The sequence below is a fragment of the Sinocyclocheilus grahami genome, unplaced genomic scaffold (assembly GCF_001515645.1).
Source record: "Sinocyclocheilus grahami isolate Dianchi unplaced genomic scaffold, SAMN03320097.WGS_v1.1 scaffold233.1, whole genome shotgun sequence".
Lineage (NCBI taxonomy): Eukaryota > Metazoa > Chordata > Actinopteri > Cypriniformes > Cyprinidae > Sinocyclocheilus > Sinocyclocheilus grahami.
The window spans coordinates 3,014,555-3,039,395 of NW_015505412.1; the positions used below are offsets into that span (position 1 = coordinate 3,014,555).

Genomic DNA, 24,841 nt, shown 5'->3' on the forward strand with positions numbered 1-24,841 from the left:
AGATAGATAGATAGATAGATAGATAGATAGATAGATAGATAGATAGATAGATAGATAGATAGATAGATAGATAGATAGATAGATAGATAGATAGATAGATAGATAGATAGATAGATGTGTGTGTGTGTCTTTCACAGTACTAGTGTGGTGAGAGTGGCGAGGGCCTCACCGTTGACTGTGAGGTGAACCCAGCTGCCATTGTGAAAGGTGTCGTATTGTTGTTCCAGCATGAGGACCCTGCACTCGTACCAGCCCTGGTCTTCTGAGCGCACATGGTCGATCTGCAGAGACGCTTTGCCATGCAGACTGGCTCTACCTGAAAGCACACAGGAACAGAGGAGAGCTGAGTGGGACTGCTGCAATGACTCACTGCAGTGAAAGTCAGGCTCGCGTTCACTAAGCATGCATTCACACATCTCATATCTCATTTAAAATTATATGTATTCATAAACATTAGAAAGATGGTATGAACAAATGTATGTGTGCATGTGTCTGTGAATCCGACAGAAATATTTGTGCAAGAGCCTTTTTTTGCATACAGAACAGGGTTATTACTCTCAACTAAAACCAATTATTAAAACGTTTTTAATGATTGTAATAAAGCTGAAATGGAATAAATCATAAATATTAGATAAAAACTAAAATATTTAACCAAACAAAAATTAGAAATGTTGCTTCAGCAACTAACTGAAATAAGAGGTCAAATTTATGGAGGTCAAAATTAGACAACAATCTATAAATACTTGCATTTTTCTGAAATATTGTTAATCTTCATCGCTAAAGCTTTGAAGGAATATTAGCTGTAGGTAGGTACCACTGATCCACTAACAAGTTTGACTGGCATTTCAACAAAAAACTTTATTTTGTGGAAAACTCCATGATCAAAATTAGAGAATAGTAACCACTGTAGCATGAAAGAAGATTACAACAAAAATTTTGGAGAGTTAAAGCTGTCAAAAAGGCCCCTGCTTTGAATGATTTCATCACATCTGTGGCCACAGGACATCACTAGTTTCTCACACTGCGCTGGTGTGATCTTGGTTCACTCTTCTTCCTGTCTCTTCCATAGTTCGGTAACTGTAGTGGGTTTCTTAGCCATAACTTTGTCACCAAGGATTTTCCAGAGATTTTCAGTCTGGTTTAGATCAGGACTCCTCAGCAAAGGTGAGCCTAGTCTTTTGATTCTTTCTGCTGATGAGAGGCTTGGTCACTGCAGAGTGTGCTTTCAGTTATCTTCTCTTAAACGTGCCGAGACAGATCCATACCCTGTTCATTGTTGAACTGGCAAGCAATTCCAACAGCAGTCTTGAACCGATTCTCCATTGTGAGACTTCATATTATCCTGTCCTCTTCTGCATTTGTCTTACGTGGACAACCAGCCTTTTGGGGGGACTTGAATTAGTGTCATTGTAATTGCTTCAGAATACAATTCATTTAAGAAATATTCTTAAAAACTGCCCTTCTACTCCTGTTAGGATATGTTCAAATAGGACTAAGCAGTGACCTTGAAATTTAGGAAATTGTAGATTGTTCTCTAATTTTGATCTCCACTGTAGGTAAGACCCAAAGACTTTCAATTAAAAAAGGAAATAAATACAAAGCCACACCAACAAAACACCTCATATATTAAACCAGGAACAGAATATCATTGTAATTGTACATAAACCCATTCTTGCATAAACTATCACATTCAATTAGAAGTGACAATTTAAGTAAAAATGGTTTTATAAACATTTTACACAGAAATTCATTCTTGTGTTGCATGAAAAGGCTCACTGCAATGTTTCACACATTGTACTAACTAATGTGAAGAATGCTGCATCCAAAAAAACTGACATGACAGATAACGGCACCAGTTAATGACAATGTAACAAATGCACTGACGATAACAAACAAGCTAGATGAATTTCAGGGTCTATAGTTTAATCTGCCTTGTTTAAAATGATTCTTACTCTGCTGTCACTGCATGCTGCGCTCTGCTGAAACAGGAAATTTATGTTTTAATTAGCTGTCTGTGTAATATTGGTTGGTGGAGATTATTATTAGTTGTTATCTCCATTAAATAAAGCCCAGTATTGCCATTATGATTATAGTTAATCACTCCAGCATATGAAGAGAAAAAAAATGCTGAAATGTTACAATAGTAACTCCATGAATGTTATATGCTATATAGCTCTAAGTCTATGAAGGAGCAAACCTAAGTAAATAAATAAATGACAAATTATTATTAATATTTAATTTATTAACTCACATGACTTTATTATCGTATTTATACATTTATTTATTTTATCTATTTCATATAGACACTTTGCATTTTTAAGGTTTCACCAACAACAACTTTGCAGTTCACAAATGATTAAAATATATGCAGCAAGCCAGCATGTGGAGCAATGTATAACATACTAGCAAAGCAATCTATTCTTGATTTCAGCCCTCTTTAACTATCGAATGAAATGTGTGCTGTACTTGAAATAGAAAAGAACAAAGTATCACAGCTCATATCTGAGTGTTACACATTCTGTACTAAGAGGCTTAGCAACACCGATAATACAAATAGTCACGGAATAGAAATTACCAAATAGTCGGAAAGTGAGAGAAATTTGGGCAGTCAAGCATCTCTCTGACTGAACTAAGCCATTCCAGAGCTGGCCACTATCAAAATACAATCTCTCATTTGCCTATTCGAGGACTTTAGCTGGGATTTCATATGTTTGAATGTTCAGGGCACTGTTCACTGTGTGAGCATCTCAGACTCACGTATTTACGTTCCGGCTGGCCTTCATACTTCATACTGCTGTGTAGTGAGCACTAGATATCATAGCTTTGGGATCCCAGCTGCACCTGAGAGAGGAAACGGCAGGTTTCCAGAGCAGAAAATCGATGCGGCACGGGGCAGAGGAGACTGCGGTCTTGCAGTAAAAATATAAGGCCTTCAAAATCACAGCTATTTTTGTTCAGGGGGGTTAAAATACTGATGGGATCATACATCGGCATCAAAGTTAGGGAGCATCTTCACACTGAATGTTACAGCAAATAAAAGGTGTTCTTGAGGCCACTGCTAACAGGACTGCATTATCTTTCCCACTGCAGGCTTAAATGTAGTCCTGTGCCAGTGTAACTAATCAGTAATTAAACTAGTTGCATTTGAAAGTTGTTCAGGCAACATTCAGAGACTTAAATCCTTCCAAATGGATCTGCATTAGCATATGGAGCTTTGGGAACCCCAAACAAAGAATTGATGCCTAAGGTAATGCAATTTTAGCCATTTTAACCACCTCTTTTTATTTGTATTTTAGTGTTTTAGTACTTAGCACATGTAGCCATTAATCTTCCTGTTTATTAACACTAGAAAAGTGCAAGAATTGCAAGAAAAGTGTTTCTTGCCATTCATATTATACTAAATAGAAGCAAAGTAAATGAGACATAAAATTAACAAAAAACTATATAAAACATTTAAGATTAATACAAGACAAATTTTAGTACTTAGCACATGTAGCCATTAATCTTCCTGTTTATTAACACTAGAAAAGTGCAAGAATTGCAAGAAAAGTGTTTCTTGCCATTCATATTATACTAAATAGAAGCAAGGATATGCTTCATCGAGAGAACAAAGTAAATGAGACATAAAATTAACAAAAAACTATATAAAACATTTAAGATTAATACAAGACAAAAATTTGAAAATCACAAAATACGTTCAAGTAAAAATATATCAGTTAAACATACAGTATGTCAGAATAAAAATGTTGTCAATTAACATTAAATATGACAAGTTTAATGACTACGCCCAATGTGTTCCCTATTTGTTTTAAATTATATATATTTTTTAATTAAGTTATTTTACATATTCACTGTTTAAAAAAAACAAAAGTTTTATATTTTAAAAAAATTATATGCATTTTCATTAAATGTATTTTAATATATATAGATAGAGAGAGAGAGAGAGTAAAAAATATTGTAAAATGTATACAATATTGTATGCAAAGTTATTACATTTAATAATAATACAAGCAAAATGTCACCTAATGACTAATTTACCCAATATTTAAAGGTGACATATCATGAAAATCGGACTTTTCCAGGTTTTTAAGTGCTATAATCAGGTCCCCGGTGCATCTACCAACCAAGGAAACGTGAAAAAGATTAACCCAATCACTTTGTTTTGGTAAGCCTTTTTCTGCAAGCGTCTGAGAAAACGAGCGCGTCTGATTTCGCTCCCTTGGTGACGTGGCAAAGGGATCTCATTATAATATTACCGCCCCTTAATCTGTAAGTTTACACCCACAGCGCCGTTGTTGTGTTTTCACAAGCGACAACAGTGTACCAGTTCTAATGCCATGGCGAAAGTTTGAGCAAAACATGCTAACTGTTCTGTCTTTGGCTGCACAGACGAGCACAGAACACTATTTAGAGTCCCAGCCTCAGAGGAGACAAGAGAGCAGTGGATTTATTATTTATTTACTGTATATTGCTGCTGCTACACATATCTAAAATAAACATATGATTCATTTCACAGCTGTTTACCTTCACAGACATAACCGACTGCTTTTGTAACTCGTGTGTTTTTAACGTAAACTTGTGTGTGAATGAGAACTTAGTTTAGTACTCACATGCTGTGACAGCCGCTTTCTGTCCGTGTGCTTCAGATGTGTGCGCTCAGAAAACCTTATATCTGAAGTTTAAACTCATATGGTTTAAAACGCATGATTTCAGTGCGATAAACATGATAATCAGAACCAAAACAGATGTTTTTTTAGGAGGTACGAGCTGTAATGGCGCAGCTCTATTTTGGAAAAGGGGGCTGGGAGCAGCAGCTAATTTGCATTTAAAGAGACATGCCCGAAAAAACTGCGTGTTTCTGCTTCCACTCAAAATAGGCATTTTCAAAATGATATAATAAATGATCTGTGGAGTATTTTGACCTGAAATTTCACAGACACATTCTGGGGACACCAGAGACTTATATTACATATTGTAAAAAGGGGCATAATATGTCTCCTTTAAACACACCTCTGAATAAAAACATGGTCTATTTACATCAGAACAACGCAGTCCAATAAAATTTCTATAACAGCCTTTGGAGTTTGACAAGGAAGGCATGATGGTGGATTCTTCACAAAAAAGTGTAAATCTTGTATCATAAACAATAACATGTATATGTATATGTAATAAATATGCATGCAATACTTTTATTTAGCATTACATTAAATTGATCACATCTAATTCAAATAAATGCTGTTCTATATGCTGTTCTATGTTCTATATAATTTCCACAATAATATTAAGCAGCACAACAGTTTTCAACCTTGATAATAAGAAGAAATGTTTCTTGAGCAGCAAATCAGCATATTAGAATGATTTCTGAACGATCATATGACGCTGAAGACTGGAGTAATGATGCTGAAAATTCAGCTTCGCCATCACAGGAATACATTTTAGAAAACAAGTATTTGTTATTATTGTTTTTACTGTATTTTGACTGTATATATGAGCTTCATACCAGCAGAGGTTTGTGAGGGCTCACCTCAGAAGATCACGTTTTATACACTGCACTCACGCTCAGAGCACACAGGGCCGTTCATTAAGCAAACTCGTTAGGCGCTTAATTACCAAAATCCTCCTGCAGGCCTCTTGCCAGCAATGACTGTGGATAGATTTGTGCACTGCGTTTTAGGGGCCCATAAACAGGCCCGTCCTGAATGAATACAATCTGCCTCTAGCTAAGAATCACTTTAGGAGAGCCTGTGTAAATCACATCTAAACTGCTGCAATGATTGCCGCATAGATTGTCCATCTGCAAGACAATGAGGACTCTAATACACCAAATTGGTCAAGGAATCAGACCCGGAGCTCTGGCAGTAGCCAACAGGGAGAGAGTTTGGGAGTTTCTGCAGCAGAAAATTGCATTGTGAGTTATAGTAATAGCCTTTTGGAGTTCAATGGTAATTGTGCGCGGGTCCAGCCAAACTGTGAGACTAAAGCCTTGTGGCGTAAAGGAACAATTTGAAATGAGCTGCCATGGCGACGCTATAGTACCCACAGGAGACAATGATATACAGTCGCACCGATTTGAAGCCTGGAACTGAACATTAGATATGTAATTTAAAATGCAATGATGCCAAAACCAAATAGTGGAATGATAATTCACTTCCTCCTTCCTCTTTCTTAGTAAAATCAATTATTTATTTTATGGTTGAAGAGAATTTATGAGAAATTGCAATATAAAGATGTGAATTACAAGTCGGTTCTTTCCTGGCCTCCTTTTGAGCTTCGAACTCTCATTCAGAGAGGGAACTGTTCAGTTAAAACCCCACTTCTGATAAGCCCCCATAGTAGCTCTGTTCCAAATCCTAGTGAGCTACCTAACTAGACCATTTGAAGGCATCATAATTGTGTTCTTTACATGAAAGCTATTCATTAAAAAAAATAACACACAAGGACCAGTTATAATATCTGATAACAGCCAAACAGAAGGCAAATTATAAATATATATTCATTTATTTTTATTTTTAAAAGTATTATAAAATTAAAACGTTTATAAAATTTCCAAATAAACAACAAAATAATAGTACAACAAAATGTATTTTACTACATATATTTTAAAATATCATAAAATATATATATAATTTATATATTTTAAATATGCAGTTTAACTTAATTACTATTTTACCCAATATTTATGTTTGCTATGTTTTTTAAATTATAAATGTATATTAATAAAAAAAATTTAAGTGTTCAAAAAGAAAATATATTAATTTTCCTGTCTTGCAATATTTTTACATTTCATTTAATATATATATATATATATATATATATATATTTAAATATGCAAAGTTTACCCATACTGACTACTCTACCCAATATTTCTGTTTGCTATGTATTTTAAATTATACATATGTTCATTCAATTCTTAAATGTTAAATATGCTAAGCAAAAAATAAAAAAGAAAGATGTACATTTACTTTTATATCAAAATGTATTATATTATTATAATATATGTGTATATTATTATTATTATAATATACGTTTTTTTAAATAATAACAATAAAATCAATATTTTTTCAAATACGTTTATACATTTATATGATATAAAGTAATATAAGTTTAACATAATGACTACTTTACTTAACATTTGCATTTGTAATTAATTTTAATGTTAGTTAAAGTATATATTGTTAGCTTGTTGTGAGTTGAGTCTCCTGTGCACTAATGTGAGGTGTGTTTTGTGTTTCTGTCCATAAAAAGTGTTCCAAATCATTAAACGAATGCGATTCCAGTGAAGTTAGAATGCTCCCTTAGAATGTAGCTGCCTATGTAGGCCACAGACAGCGCTGCAGCTAAATAGGTTTTGGAACAGAGCTCTCTCGATGTAGAAAGCAAAAGAAGTTTCCAATTTAATAAGGTGAGACATAGCAGTCAAATGATCAAATAATCTCAAACAATCACAGAGATGGATGTGTCACGCAGCTCTGCGTCCTGTGTCGTGCAGAGTGTGTGCTTTGAGAAGTGCTGACAATAGGTGATTTTTCACCCAGACGGCCAGCAGCAGATCTGCGTTAATTAAGGTTCTGTAACGCACCTCGAAAGAGAATGAGTGCCATGCTAGCAGGCAACCATTACTAAAGCTTTTCCCAATCCGTGTCAAGGGCTGCTCACACTCTCTTTTTCTCTGGGTCGGACAAAGGGCTTGCTTTCGCGTTGAGTAGTAAACATAGAAAAACTGTGCTTTCGCTCAGCCTCACTCAAAATGAGCACATTAGATCAAGTGCAACACTTCTGAAGTCAAAAGGAAGACTGATGGTGTGACTGGAACTTTTAATGGTTTGCTTACATTTAACAGCTTTCTGTAAATCTGTCATGAGCAGGTAAATTTAATCAAACCCAACCTAAAGCCCTGGGCTCAGTCCAAATTCACATACTATTCCTGCTGCAAAGCCTGCAATGAATTTCCATCCTGGTTTAGGATGGTTTATGCTGGTTCATCGTGGTTTTGATGCTGATGCACTGTGATGTACGTTTAAGTTTGAATTATTGGCTTCATAAGAAATTCAAAAGTTTGAAAATCCGTAATTCAAAATCTAATTTCAAGCTGGAAATAACCTGAAAGATACTCTGAAATTCATCTTAATTTACAATTGTACTTTTTATTCAAGTTGTGTTGCTAATTTTTAATTTAAAAAAAAAAATTCTTAAATTAGAAAATAATGCACAATGGAAAGTGGTCTCAGACCAGTGTTATTTTAGTATTATTTATATACTATTATAGTATGTTATTACATGGTACTATGGAATACTTGATTCTGATTTGTCAGTCGCGACATTCCAAGGTATGTTATCCCTCGATAACAGCTGATGATAACACAGGCTCATCCGGGTAACTGAAGTCGGCGCTATAGTTACTCTTGCAAGGTACAGTTTTTCTTCGTGGAAGCTTTGCGTTTGGTTAGCTAATAAAATATTAATACTCGATTCAATATTGTGTACAGCTATTTAATTATGTCATCCTGGTATCAAGGACTCGCTCTCTCGTTTCATACAAACGCAGCTGCTGCCATTTTGCTACGACTGTTTTGTACACTTTAATGGATTATAAGATATACCTAACAAACTGGTTAGATTTTAAAACATTTTCATCTTAAATCAATATCTTTTATCGCCTTAATTATTTATGTGGTGAAATGTTGTGTAATAAGTGTTATGACTGCACCGTTTCCCTTAAATGTCCGTCTAGTTTGAACTTGACGCTTGCTCGAAACTACTGTGTTCACGGAAGCTTTGCGTTCAAATATTTCAACTCAAATCAATATTTGTCTAGTTATTTACTTATGTGGCAAGTAGCCATGTAATAAGCGGGATAATGTACATTCAGCCGGTTGTTATCGCAGAATAACCCCCTTCAGGGTGATACAAGACCTTTGTCTGGGGTTATTCTGCGATAACAACCGGCTGGATGTACATTATCCCTTGCATAATGTATCATAGCTTTTATTTATATACTTTCAGTTTTCATTTTAGTTTAGTTTTATTAATTTTGTTATATATGTATAGCTTGCTTCTGCCACAGGATAAAAAAAAAAGAGAAGGTAATTGCGACTTTTTATCCTGCAGTTCTAAGAAAAAAGTCAGAACTGTGAGATATAAACTCGCAATTGCAAGAAAACAATGGAAAGTGGTCTCAGACCAGTGTTATTTTAGTATTATTTATATACTATTATAGTATGTTATTACATGGTACTATGGAATACTTGATTCTGATTTGTCAGTCGCGACATTCCAAGGTATGTTATCCCTCGATAACAGCTGATGATAACACAGGCTCATCCGGGTAACTGAAGTCGGCGCTATAGTTACTCTTGCAAGGTACAGTTTTTCTTCGTGGAAGCTTTGCGTTTGGTTAGCTAATAAAATATTAATACTCGATTCAATATTGTGTACAGCTATTTAATTATGTCATCCTGGTATCAAGGACTCGCTCTCTCGTTTCATACAAACGCAGCTGCTGCCATTTTGCTACGACTGTTTTGTACACTTTAATGGATTATAAGATATACCTAACAAACTGGTTAGATTTTAAAACATTTTCATCTTAAATCAATATCTTTTATCGCCTTAATTATTTATGTGGTGAAATGTTGTGTAATAAGTGTTATGACTGCACCGTTTCCCTTAAATGTCCGTCTAGTTTGAACTTGACGCTTGCTCGAAACTACTGTGTTCACGGAAGCTTTGCGTTCAAATATTTCAACTCAAATCAATATTTGTCTAGTTATTTACTTATGTGGCAAGTAGCCGTGTAATAAGCGGGATAATGTACATTCAGCCGGTTGTTATCGCAGAATAACCCCCTTCAGGGTGATACAAGACCCTTGTCTGGGGTTATTCTGCGATAACAACCGGCTGGATGTACATTATCCCTTGCATAATGTATCATAGCTTTTATTTATATACTTTCAGTTTTCATTTTAGTTTAGTTTTATTAATTTTGTTATATATGTATAGCTTGCTTCTGCCACAGGATAAAAAAAAAAGAGAAGGTAATTGCGACTTTTTATCCTGCAGTTCTAAGAAAAAAGTCAGAACTGTGAGATATAAACTCGCAATTGCAAGAAATAACGAGTACTTTTTTCTATTCCATGTTGGAAACAAAAAATAGAAACGCAAGATGTAAATTCAGACTTCTGAGGAATTTATATCTTTTATATTTTAGAGTTTATTTCTCTCAATTTTTGAGTTTATATTTTGCAATTCTGACTTTTTTTAGAATTGTGAGAATAATGCCTTAAAACGAGTACTTTTTTCTATTCCATGTTGGAAACAAAAAATAGAAACGCAAGATGTAAATTCAGACTTCTGAGGAATTTATATCTTTTATATTTTAGAGTTTATATCTCTCAATTTTTGAGTTTATATTTTGCAATTCTGACTTTTTTTAGAATTGTGAGAATAATGCCTTACATACTTTATGTGGTTTTGTAATTTTATTCGTTTTATTTCAGTTTTAGCTTTAATTTTAGTACTTCAACTTCAACTTTTCTGATTTTCCTGAATTTTCATTTCAGTTTTTAGTTTAAGCTAATAATATTTACATTTATATTTTATTTCAGCTTTATTTCAATTACCAAAAATGATTTTTAATCATTTAATTAACAATAACAACATTGTCTCAGACTATAATTTAATATGAGAAGAGCAGTATGTACGTTCTACACTTAGTTGGCATAAAATTAATTGTCTACTGTACATAATAATTCATAGGAATTAAACTGTGGACATTACAAAGATGCTGGTGCTTACCGGTGTACTCAGGGTCCACATGAGGAGGATAGAAACGGAAGTTGATGAAGAAGGGAATAGGCACACCGAATTTGAACCACTCCACCACATAGGGAGTCTGCTGGCCGTTTAGGGGGTGGCTCACGTCACATCCCAAAACAACACTATCTCCTGCACGGGCCGTCACAAACTGGGGCTCCTCTCTCACTCCGTGGGCACCTGGACACAAAAAACACAGACATATTCAGCACCGTGTAAAACTAAAATAAAATAAAAATCTTTTTATGTTTTATTTAATTTACTAATTAAAAATGAGGAAAAAATGGGGAGTGGGTTCAGGAACTTTAGCAGGCCAGACTTGAATCTGCATCCTCAGAAGCACTGCAGCTCTAACAACAAATCAACAAAAAAAATCTGCAGATTTAAGTGCATGTTTGCCACATTTGTCCCTAAGAACTACGGTATAAGTGAGGTGTCAAACTGCTCATTGTCCTATTTAACAAACATTTGTTGTTAAGACTTGGATAGTTTCCCAAATGCTGGACTTGTGAAAGTTCTCAGGTAATTATTACTTAAAAGGAACGGCCAACTAGATAATGAGATGACAAGAGGCTTATCCACGCACCTCACTGATCTCAGCTAATTCACACTTGGATGGCTTTTACAATGGATGGGCCAGAGTTTTAGAAATCAATGCACAAGCATGTCACATGCCTATGGGTGACCTATCGGAACGCTAAAGGTCATTGTACCTGCCTCAGCAGAAAATATATTGGAGGAATGGATTTTCTTCAGCTAGCTCCACCACAGCCATTGAGCACTTTCTCCTCTATCAGTTAACATGGCTTCAGCGCCTCAATGAAGGGGAAAATCACCTCCGGGATCAAAGGACCTGCTGACGGTGCATTCTCCACCACGGAGACACTGTATGGAAAACTAAGTGATTCAGTAACAGTAAAATGTAAGAAAAAAGTAGGTTTCAAAAACAGCGCTCTCTGTCTTTCCCTGATTACTATATACTAAACAAAAAACACTACAAATTTTATAACATTAAACTACCACTAAAGCACAAAGTTACACATCGGAATGTGTTTTACAGAACTATTTATTTACCAATTTAACACTGAACTATAACGTACATCATGGCAGTACAACTTAAAGCTGCAGTCCGTAACTTTTGGCGCTCTAGCGGTTAATAAACAGAACTGCGTGCGTCTTGCGGAAGAACATTGTAGCCGGAGCTACTTCTCTCTGTTTATGTCTATGGCGAATCACGCAGGTGCTGGGCTACTCCGCAGCGGTACCTACCCAGACCAGTCTAAATAGTCCGAATATAAACACTTATTATAGGTGTACCGTAGTGATTCAGGACAAGCCAAAAACACGGTTTTGAAAATGGATTCATATACTCGCTTATTATATACATTTTGTAAATTTTGAACACAAAAAAGGTACGGACTACAGTTTTAACATGGTTAACTTGACAAAACTAGGCTAATGTCTTGTGGTTCAGTAAGAGTAAGTAAAGAACCGATCAGATTTACACTACCATTCAAAAGTTTGGATTTTTTCAAAAGAAACGTATACTTTTATTCAGAAAGGATGTATTAATTTGATCAAAAGTGACAGTTAAGACATTTACAGAAAAAAACTAAGCAGCACAACTGTTTTCAACATTGATAAAGATAAGAAATGTTTCTTGAGAATCAGCATATTAGAATAATTTCTGAAGGATCATGTGACATGAAGACTGTAATGACTGCTGAAAATTCAAATTCATAAATATATTCAAATAAAAAATTTTTTTATTTTTATTTATTTATTTTATTGTATGATTACTTTGTATTGTGTCACATTGTCCAGTCTTTCTCTCTTATCACACTGAAGTCAGACTGTAAGCTCACAATTCAGGTAAAACGAATATGTAAAAGCATTGATTTGGAAGATTCAATTAAATAACATCAGTGCAGGAAACACTGTCAGGAATATTTTAGCTTGGAGTTTCGATCCGCACTGATAGAAAAATGCAACTGAACATTATGGAAATCATTAACTTTCAGTAAGTTTAAAAAAATAACAACCGTTTCTTAACTTTTAACCAAAATCATATGCAACTGTGATTTTGTTTACCAGTTTAATCAGCTTTATCCAGTGGAAGCGTTAATCCACTTTATTGATTTAGCTCACACAGTTTTTGGACTGAAACAGTGCAGATTTAATCAAATTACTCCTTTCCTAAAGTAAAGCTTGGACCCTCCAGTCACGGGCCTGGGCCTTGAAATCCGCTCTACTGTTGTGAGCGTAGATGATTGCAAAGTACCACAAAGAGAGCAGCTTAACTTTAATTAGAGACCAACAGTGTGCATGCTTAACCATAAACTCACTACAATCTGCACATGACCAGCACAGAGCAGGTTCACAAAGAGCATTTCAGCGAGCCGTAAATGTGGGTCAGGGAGCCCAACGTTTAGCCTTGTTAGAATGGGCTAACTGTCATATTTTAACACTTCTGCATGGTTGGGAGCATATATACTGTAATAAAAATGTTGCAAGATAAAAAATTGCTCATTGCACATTGGAATCTCACATAATTAACACTCCACTTATTCTGCTAACAAGCAATATAGCTATATTTAGACTGTTTATTTTTATAGCTGCTACATACTTATTCTAACAGTTTATTTTTTCCCACTGAGATCCACTTGTAATTTTAGTCGCTCTCTGATCCTTTAAATCAGGAGTGGAATACTTTCCTGCCTTACTTATTGTTAGTTCTCGTAATTTCTAAATATTATCTAACCCACTTCCTCCTTATTACCTCACTGCAGGGCTTCAAACTTACATATTTTATATTCTATATGGTGGCACCAGCACCTGATATGATAGCACTAGTAGAGGAGTGAGGGCTTATAAAAAAAAAAAGTATAGGGACAGAAACCATTAACAATGGCGATATATTGTATTTTACAAGTAAGAGCAGTTACCGGTAATATTACATAGTTAAGCTCATTCAAAAAGCACATTCAACCGTAAATCACCATAACTCACAAATGTCCAGGCTATGCAGTGCATGATTCTAATTTGATACTCACTTAAAAATAAACCATAGTTTGTCTACAGTATCTATACTTTTACCAACGATATGCCATGGTTACACTAGATTTTGAGCACACAAAATTTCTACAGACACTATTTATAATATGGCGTCACACTCTTATCTCTGTGAAGCCACTTTGACACAATCTGTATTGTATAATGCGCTAGAAAAATAAAGGTGACTTAACTTGACTCTGTGCATCTTTTAAAAAATATAATTTAATGTATAATACAAAATCGAAGAAATATACAAAATCGAAGAAATATTTAATCTGATCCAATTTGCAACGCTGTTATCCTGCAGATTTACAGGTTACTTTCTTTATATTCAGTTAAGAGGCCACAATGCGACATGTCCATCTTGATCACACATCTTCACATGATATGAATTTGCAGGTCAGAGCTCACCAAACAAACTTTGGAATGCAGTGAAATTCGCATGAGCTTGTGTTTCCTGAATAAAAATCAATGGAATGAAAAGTGTAGTGTGTCCACCTCAATATTCATAGACCTTCGCATCCACAACCACGCATGACTTCTCACAACAATGATTGGATTTAACTATGGTTTCTGTCTTTATGATTTCTATGTTATTTATGTTGAAAAACAGTAGTCTAATCACAGTTATAAAATAAAATACAAAAAAAGCAACTTATGAAATATGAAATTATATTCACTTAGCCTACTCCCCGAACAAATGCAATGAAAACAAATGACTAACTATATTAACAACATAAAAATATATTATATAAATCTAATATTGCATGAATACCAAATTTATTTGTAAAGGTGGTGAATTGTGAATTTAAAAGCCTATTTAGCATTAGAATTATTTCATATAGCTTTAAACTAGGTTAAGCAGAGACATTTGGGGTTTGTAGCAGAATTCTCTGGCGAATTCAAACACTTCTCACTGAATCTCATGGCGTTGTTTCATTTTAAAGGGGTCATATGATGCGATTTCAAGTTTTCCTTTCTCTTTGGAGTGTTACAAGCTCTTGGTGCATAAAGAAGATCTGTAAAGTTGCAAAGACTAAAGTCTCAAATCCAAAGAGATATTCTTTATAAAAATTAAGAGTCAACCACGCCTACCTAAAACGGCTCATTATAACACGCCCCCACATATCTACCTCACTATGTGGAAATATTAGCATAATGCCGCCCAAATGTGCACGCAAAGGAGAAGTGCTCACTAACACAGATTTACAGATTTGTGAACAATATTTGAGAGAAATAGGCCTTCTGTGTACATAGAAAAAGTCTTAGATCTTTGAGTTCAGCTCATGAAAAATGGGGGCAAAAACAAAAGTGTTGCGTTTATAATTTTGTTCAGTATAATTACTCAGCACATTAGCAGCAAAACGTCCATTCTTAGGAATAGAATCTGTGTGTGTGTGTGTGTGTGTGTGTTTACAGAACCGACTATAAGCCACTACAAACCATGAATGATTCGACTCAAAGAGGAGCTCTTGGTGGTGTGACTCCCTCCCTTTCTGAGACACAAACAACCAAGCTAAATGGTTACTAAAGCTCAGACAATCCTGAACTTAAAATCCCTTTCCACCAACAGATGGAATTATCCACTATCAAGATGAATAAACTAATGCCAACATGCTGGAAGCTGACGAGTAAATTTGTTTATATTCATCACAATTAGATGCAGTTATACAGATTATACAATTCACAATACAGTACAGTCTTTTCATGTTCACTAATGGTATAAACTAATGCTATATGATGGAAATTACTCAGCACATCAGCAGCAAAACCACACGGTCCTGAGATCAAGCGTAATCTTGATGCGCAGAGAGGCAGCGTTAGTCTCCCTGCCAACAGGGCCATTGGGACACATCATGAATAGGCAATCAAATGGAGAACAGAGCAGAGGTGGGTTCTCAAGGACACTAACCCACTCAGCTGCACAAGCCACTGACAAATGTAACTGAATGCCAGCCTGAACATGATGAAGGTCACTTCTCAGAGAGCTATGTGTCAGAGCTGCCCAAAGAATGCAACACATGCTGTGAGGATGAGTGACCAGGGTCTAGATATAGACATACTACATGCCTTCTCTAACTAACTTCATTGATGCTCTTGTCTGAATGGGAGCAAATTTCTCAATCCATGTTCTTGCAGCATCTACTGGAAAACCTTCTCAGAGGAATAGAAGATGTTATAGTAGTAAAATGAGGTCTAACTCCCTATTCAATGCGGCTCATATTGTGAATTAGGTGAACTCTAAACATTAAGACAATATTTAACAGTCAAGAGTATTTTGAGTATAACGTTATGGTTGAATTGAAGCAAATATCCTCTGTATTGCATGATAAAAGTAATAGTGCCCTCTCCATGACTCTAGCACAAAAGAAAAAGTTAGCAGATTAAATAAGAGACCTCTGGGACACCAGATGGCCAATTTGCTCAATGGAAACACAAGCCGCCATCACTGTAACAGGGTCGTAGATGTCCATCTGACGGAACGCATCACAAACTCATCACTGTGGTCCATCTGGAGGCTGGTGTCTCTGAACTTACCGATCTGTTCTTAGACTCAACATGGATTTGATGGCACTGTATGCTAAAGATTTCCATCTAGCCACTGGTTTAGAAATACTTTGAAGATTGTTAACAATGCTTTTAGGACCTTGAGTAGGTGAAATCTGATTAAGGAATTTGCTTAACCTCTGGCCCTTTCATTTGCCCTGACAACATTTTCATTGACAAGACAAAAACAAAGAGAGAGATAAGGATGGGATTTTATTTTTCCGCAGTTTTCACACTGCATTTAATACTATTTTATTATATTATTATATTGTGACGAGTCGGCTGCCTCCCCCTAATTATCATCATCACCCCGTCCCTTAATCGCCGCCCTTCGCCAGGCTCCCGACGGGAGTGGGTGTGTGAGAGAGGAGGGGCGCTGAAACAGCCGGGGCTGGCGGCGTGTGATGGGGCACACCTGAACCAAATGGAGCCTCATCACCGCTGCTGTTTAAATGCCGAGCGCGCCTCTCCTCGGGAGACCGGTCTCTTCCCCGTGCATGCACGCTGGTGTCCTTGTGGGTCCAGGAGGGGTGCATAGAGGGATCTCCGTGCCGCCGACGATGCGAGCTACCGGATCCGCGGTCCGGACGAGGGCCGCACCTGTTACACGGCCGTCGGGCCAGGATGCCAGGCTGTCTAGCCCCTCCCCATACCGGGGCCAAGGCGTATAATAATACATTATATAATATTACTATTTTTAACAATTATAACTTAATTATATTCATATATATTATTCATTAATATTACTTTAATTTAATGAAATTAAATAGCTGAAAGAAACCGCTTTAAAAGTGTTTTTATGAATTTATAATGCGCCCACCGACAACAAAAAGCTAACTAATGCATCCGTATAAAAGAGCTCATTTTAATGAGGAGAGTCTCCATAGCAGTGCGCAGTCGAGTGCAAAGGGCTCTTCTGATGTAGTGCATTGTAAAGTCCAGTATGTCTGAATGGACTGTTGAATATTTCATGGCAGTGAGGGAAACGGCACGAGCCGCACCGACAGAGCCCCAGCTGATGGAGGACTGGAAGGAGACAGACTGTAAGGTGAGACTGGGAGAGGATGTAGGCAGCACCGTGGCAGCGTGCCCAACTCTAGCAGGAGCTACTGTCTCAGCTCGGCCTAAAACAGTACTACACCTCACCTCGGCCTCACAAGGGCTGACAGCAGCACTGTGCTTTTACTGATTGACCCGTACAGGCTGACAGTGGATGCCTATAGATATCTCACAGCTTTTTCGACACTATAAAAAATTTAGGTATCTGCAACTAAAAAAAGTGATTAGTTTAGTGATAGTGAAGTGTTTAGTGATTGGTTGCATATGAAATGGCTAGTTGGTCTAATAAACTTCCTGTAAATTAATAAATTTGAGTTGTGGTGGCTAGGGCTGGGCGGTATGACGGTATATATTGTTACCGTGGAATAAAGTGTCTATCGTCAGAGATTTTGCTATATGTGTGTTCCGCTGTACGCAAATATACTGTATATGCGTAACATAGTACGCGATCAAGAAAACAGATCTCTTTCGTGTTTTATTGAGCATGAATGGTCAAATACTCACACGATTATGTCAAAATGCCCGTAGTGTGGAGTATTGACGTAAACACAGTCAGTTATGTGTTAAATAAACACAAACAGTTGGGTGAAAACCGGATGTGTATCAGTATATTGTAGATCCGTGCGGTTGGTCTTAAAGGGACAGCAGTCTAATTTACCTGCTGCTGTCTGTCATTATTAATGTTAATCACTTACTGCACTTGACTGAATAATCTTTAATAAGAATCAGTTTATGTTTGATTGATACAGTAAAGACTATGCAGTGTTTTATTTATCTCTTTATTACTCTGGACTTTTGGTAGTACCTAGGATAGCAAAGTTCACTAAAGAAGGTAGAGCTTTTTCGCATTTGGCTCCCAAACTCTGGAATAGCCTTGCTGATAACGTTCGGGGTTCAGACACACTCTCTCTGTTTAAATCTAGATTAAAGACACATCTCTTTGGCCAAGCATTCAAATAATGCATCTCATAATCTTGTACTGCAGTTATATCTGATCAAATGCACATTATTATTCTTTAGCTTGGGTTAAACAAATAAATTTTGCTTGGTTGGAACAGCAGCTACGCTAATTGTGTCTCTATTTGTTTCTCTGTTTCTGCTGGGATTGACATCCCATGGTAACTAGGATTTACACAAGCTTCAGTCTGGATCCAGGACACCTGAGAAGAGATGATGCCAGCCCCTCAGAGGACCTCAGATGATGCCAACCCTGAAACAACATACAGAACTACCAAATTGTGCTATAAGTTTGATTGCAACATATAATAATTGCTGTTAATAGTGTTGTCATCGTCTGTTTGATTACATCTTTAATTGATTTTTCCGTACATTTCTGCCATATGTACATTAACTGACAGTCACCACTGATAAGCTAGTAGTAAATATATTGTAGAAACTTAATTTTCTGTAAAGTTGCTTTGCAACGATTTTTGTATTGTGAAAAGCGCTATACAAATAAACTTAAATTGAAATAAGTTATACACTTTATTCAGTTTCTTTCATATTTATTACTACATGTTAAATAAACCTACTGTAGCTGAATAAATGAAAAGTTTATTTAATATTTATTTGTTCTATTGTGTTTGTAATTTGCTTCTTTTTCTTATTTTTAATAACAAAAAAATTATAATAGCAATATCGATATATATCATTACTGTGAAATAAAATGTATCATACGTGATATAAGATTTAGATTTTCTACACATCTCCGAGGGGTTAATTAAGTTAGCGGAAACTGCGTTTGTGCAAGAAAAATGTCCATATTTAAAACTTTATAAACCATAATCTTTGGTTTATAAAGTTTTAAATATGGACATTGTTCTTACACAAATGCATTGCTTCAGAACGTATTTATTAAAGGGGTCATATGATGCGATTTCAATTTTTCCTTTCTCTTTGGAGTGTTACAAGGTCTTGGTGCATAAAGAAGATATTTAGGGTTGCAAAGACTAAAGTCTCAAATCCAAAGAGATATTCTTTATAAAATTTAAGAGTCAACCACGCCTACCTAAAACGGCTCATTCTAACACGCCCCCACATGTCTATGTCACAATGTGGGAAGATTTGCATAACGCTGCCCAAATGTTCACGCAAAGAAAGAAGGCGTAACTTTTATTCTCGCTGTAGTATTGATGTTGCCGTCGCCGCCATGTCGTGAAGACGCTGTGTGTTTCATTGTGAAAGCGAAACTACTTTGTTTGGCCTTCCAAAAGAGGACGATATCCGCTTCGTCATGCCTAGAGCTGATCCGTGCTGGTCGCTGAGGAAATACATCAACTTCGCGCTGTGGATCGCCGGATCGGCTTTCACCGTGGATGGAGCAGAGTCCAGTCTGGGGTCGTCACATGTGGTTGCCGCAAGCCCACCCGCCGCCGCTCACTCAAGCCGGCCTCCGCTCACTCTAGCCTCCGGCCTCTGCTCACTCTAGCCTGCCGTGTGAGACGCTGTGTTTCGTTGTGAAAGCGAAACTACTTTGTTTGGCCTTCCAAAAGAGGACACGACTAGAAATCAGTGGTTAAGTTGTATTTACAACACTGTTCCAGAACAGTTCAATCCAAATATTCTGATGTGTTCAGCACATTTTATGGAGGTGCGTTTCCTGATCCTGGTAGAGTAGACTACAATGCTGGCTATTCTGACTCACAGATTGTAAGTACGTTTTTTCTATTTAAAGAATTTGCCACTGACGATTCAAACGCAAGTTTTGAGCAGTGTAGAGTAGCGTTTGTAGTTTGTCATTTCTCCTATCACAAATGCAGATATGGTTTTATGTTTATGCGGCGCGATGCAATGCAACACGTAAAAAGACAGTATAAGTCATTATAATCCGTAATTATGTCCCCACTGGATGCAACAAATGCCTTGTTTATAATGGGTTTTAATGTTTTTGTCTCGTTGTTCCGGCCGGGACAAGGCATCACAATATGGCAAGGGGCGTAACATTTCCGTCACACACTTGAGGTATTCGGCCAATCACAACGCACTAGATAGCTGGCCAATCAGAGCACACCTTGCTTTTCAGACCGATGAGCTTTGTAAAAATCTATGCGTTTCAGAAAGGCGGGGCATAGAGGAGAAACAATAATGTACAGTATGTGGAAAATAATGTGTTTTTTTAACCTTAAACCGCATAAACACATTTCTTTATACCAAATACACAAAATAATGTTCTTTTTAGCAACGTCATATGACCCCTTTAACCACCCGGAACTGTGTGGAGCCCTTTTTATGATGGATGGAGGGCTTCAACATCTCAACCCCCATTCACTGCCATTATAAAGCTAGGAACAGCTTACCATTAGCATTTTTGGGTGAACTATCTCTTTAATAGAACATTTGTTTAAATTTATCTGGTCTTTAATGATGTCCTAAGAACATTAGCACAAAAACCTTAATACATCTTTCATGGAACGATGTATTCTAACATTTTTTTAAATGTTTCTACTTGTTTCAGAATGTTTAGAGAACATTCAAAAGTAACATCCCCCATAATGTTTGCAAAATGATAAAATGAACGATAATGATAATGGGAACATATGCAAAATGTTCTTAAAACATATTTTTGTTAGCTGGGTTAATGTTTGAAAAGCCTTCTGCCAAATCTGCCAAATAAAAAAACGGGGTTTTTATGATCACGAAAATCTCGGAGGAAGTAGTAGATCATCCGGTTACTTTACGCCTACAGTTTTTGAATACTATCAATTCAGAAATACTACTCTTTTGACATACTGTTATTGAATCAGACACAGCGATAGTTATGGTCCTTGATGTGAACGGCCTTAATAGAGAAAATGATGTCACAGAGGACCCCTGAAGTCCCTCATGACTGTGTCAAGGTCATTAAGTCTCTTTAAATATAAGATAATTTTACCTTACTATGATTAAACAAGGTTAGTTAAGGCGAGACAATACAGGCAAAAACATCTGTAAATTTTGGGCTTTTTGGCATTTCATAAAGTATTATTTAGACTAGTGGAAAGAAAGCATACACGTTTAAATGTTTCTTTTATCTATTTACATCTGTAGATTTGAATTAAAATACATATCTTTAAAAGCCATCTTCTCAAAATGAGCCAGAAATCTCCACTTTAGCAGGACTTTAATAGGACATTCATTATTCATGATATTTGAAAAAAATAATACTATATATGTTATGTACATTATATTGAAACTTTTTTTTTAAAGCCTGAACTTTTGAGCCATTGCAGGCCATGTTATCCTCCCTAGGATCATTGATGCTCAGTAGACGTGTGAAGTTGCAACACAAGATCTCAGCAAGTCGTCAGTTTTCACTCTTCCTGAACCAGGAGCAGTGGTTGCAACTTGCACCCAACGGTCAGAAGGCTGCAGGTCAGACAAATAGTGCTTGGCAAGGTAAGGGGGAAGGGAGCTTTGCCAGAGGTGTCCATTACCGACAATCTGCAAACTGTGCCAAGAGCTGCTCTTCACAGCTTTATTAAGACTGAGACTGTCGCTTGCCCTGCTTATTGTAACGCTCTGTGTGTGGCTTTAGTGCAGATGATGATGCTTGGTATCTGTGGGAAACTTTGGTCACCACCATTAATTCGCTTTTCTGATAAACTCCTCTCAGCCTGAGATGACAATCCAGCTAAACAGTATGAGTTGGCTTTTTCATTTTATATGTCCATAAATTGACTCTTAGCTCATATTTTCTAGTTTAAATGTACAATTTCCATTTTTTATGGTTTGACACTCTTCTAAAGGTTCTAAGGATGTTCAAATCTACTCACTGGAGTATTTTAGGATTACATTAGGGCAATAAAATTTAGCACCTAGATTGTAAATTCAGATACTTTTTGAAGGTACTCCAGTGTGTATATTCTTTTATTGTTCAGATAACCAAAATTGATGTAACTTAAATTACACTTGCCATTATATTTCCTCACAGGAACCTCTGATTAAATCGTTTTTTCCTTGACTGCCTCAGCTTTTGTTGCAGTACTCAGTCTCAAATGTCTCAAATGCACTTCACGTTCTTTCAAATAAACTATTGTCTTTGACTTTTTGTGATTCACTCTCAAATATGAAACTGACTTTTTGTCGTGTAGCAAACAAAGCCGTTTGACAGACCCAAGAAACTCTGTAGCTCGGGCACATGTTGGGCAGCGGTATAATTTTGTCAATCAGAGAAACTCAAAGTGATGAGTGGTGCTCTTATCAAGGCCTAACTTATGCCACTTGTGCACTAACATTGTCTCATTACAGTGTGCTTGACGCTCCCTAAACGACAGCTTCAAAATGGCTATTGGATTTGGGAAAGAGAAACAGACAGTGGCTATTATTATCAGGAAACAGACTGTGGCTATTATTTCATAGAGTACATAAAATTACAGGCAGAAAGCTCTCAAACAAGCATCTAGGCCTGGGGTTATTCCCTGTTATTTTTTTGTTTTGCAACCCACAACAACTGATAAATGATTTTATTCGCTGCACTTTCAAAGTGGTGGCATTGAACTGCATAAATATTTTAATTTTATTGTAATGCTTTATAGTAAAGTACATGTACTTTATATTACTTAAAGAAATTTACATTTTTCTAAAGAACCAAAGAAAGATATGCCTATATTTTGTAAATCTGCTTTACAAGTTACAAAATTTTAACTTAAAAATTTAAATTATTGTTTCTTTAAATAGACAATCAGTGTAGTTAAAGCAGGAAATAGTTCCTCCTATTGGCCATAAATGGAAAAGCAAGGTTAAATCAGTCCATTCGTCAACAAATAAGCGCTTCAAATATAAGAAATATATACGAGAAAGGACATAATATCAGTGAAAAGGACGGAACAAGCCAACGAAAAGACCATGCACATCGTTTCTGTCTAAATATACACGCATATGTGTTTTGAGGCTATGCATTTGAGCTTTTATCATCATAATACACAAAATGTAGCATATATATCCCTGTGTAAACAGGCACGACAGACTGTAGTAGCCCAGACAATCGCAGCATGTCTCCATTCAATGCCGCACGCCCCTTTTCAACACTAACTGCAATTCCGGACAGTCTCTCATCTGTGATAGTCTGTATTATAATCTCAAATCACAGCATACATCATGGATGATCAATGCATGCATAAACGGCACACAAAAAAGCGTTTGTCATCAAAAGAGCATCAATCGATTGTAATAGCGACCAATACACGCCTTCAATTGTCTCGCTCATGCCCTAATATGAGATGATGATGCAGATACTATCAGAAATCACGCGAGGTTGAATAGCAGGCTGTGAAGTTTTATCCTAATTGAATGAATGAAATGCATTAATTGTCGTATGCATGTAGCTCAACTGGTAGAGGTAGAGCATGGCGCTAGGAACGCTAAAGTCTCGGGTTCGATGTCAGGAAACGCTCGTATTCTGATCAAATGTATAGCTTGGTGTATAACCACGTCGAATGCGTAAATAAAAGTGGCATTTAACGCATCTATTAAATGCTATGTGTCTTTATCAAAACGATGCGGAATAAAAAATACTGCACTTCAACTCACCTTGAGCTGCCGTTCCTCGGGTGCTGAAAACACTTGCTATCAAAGTGGCCACATACCAAATCATAGTACTATTGCCAACCAGGAATAATAGCTCAAAGTGCCCCTTTCAATAAATCTTTCATATTCAGTGTCCTCCGTTTCCAGTCTGATACCCTGCTTATCATATCCTGTGCTCTCCTCTCTCAGCGGTTTCCTTCATTTTTTTCCCCCTGCCCGTCCTTCCTATGGCATCCTCCCCCGATGAGACAGAGCACCTGCACCAGCGCCTTTATGGAAGACGGAGATGTTCCGAAGTGCAAAGTGAAACCAAGTGTGGGAATGTAGCCATTGGGTCCGCCCCCGCCGCGCTCTGATTGGCCAGTGCCAGGAGCTTTGGGGCGTGTATTGGTTAATCATCCGCCCCCTGGTAGTAAAATGGCATGGCAGATGCTCTTATTCAAGGTGAGTTGGAGTGTGCTGGTGTAGTACAACTGCTGCAGTATCATGCGCATTAACAGAAACCAAAGTCCGCACCTTTTTGGATCTTCTCTATTGTGTCTCTTTTTGAATGGCACATATGTTGTACTGGATCTATGCAGATCTGGACGAGACTGTAGTGCGCATGGGTTATAATGAGCTTTGACCCGTGCGGTTTTAAATTCAGCTTGTAACGCGGCTGCAAACTTCACTTGTGCACATTTCCTCTCATGCATGACATTTTGATTCTGATGGAAAGGGTGCATCAGCATTACACACACACACACACACACACACACACACACACACACACACACACACACACACACACACACACACATACACACACACACAGAGACACACACTCACACACACACACACACTCACTCACTCTCTCTCTCACACA

At 36.8% G+C, this 24,841-nt stretch overlaps 1 protein-coding gene across 1 annotated transcript in view; it reads right to left on the reverse strand.

Annotated features, from left to right (window-relative positions):
- The window catches only part of LOC107597573 (protein turtle homolog B-like), a 49,002-nt gene extending 24,746 nt beyond the window's left edge, over positions 1-24,256 (reverse strand). The window contains exons 1-3 of the mRNA XM_016288704.1: positions 23,980-24,256; positions 10,795-10,992; positions 170-316 (exon numbers count right to left, since the gene is read on the reverse strand). Of these exons, the coding sequence (XP_016144190.1) occupies positions 170-316; positions 10,795-10,992; positions 23,980-24,043 (409 nt within the window). The 5' untranslated portion in view covers positions 24,044-24,256. The remainder of the gene's footprint in view (positions 1-169; positions 317-10,794; positions 10,993-23,979) is intronic.
- Positions 24,257-24,841: the final 585 nt, after the last annotated feature.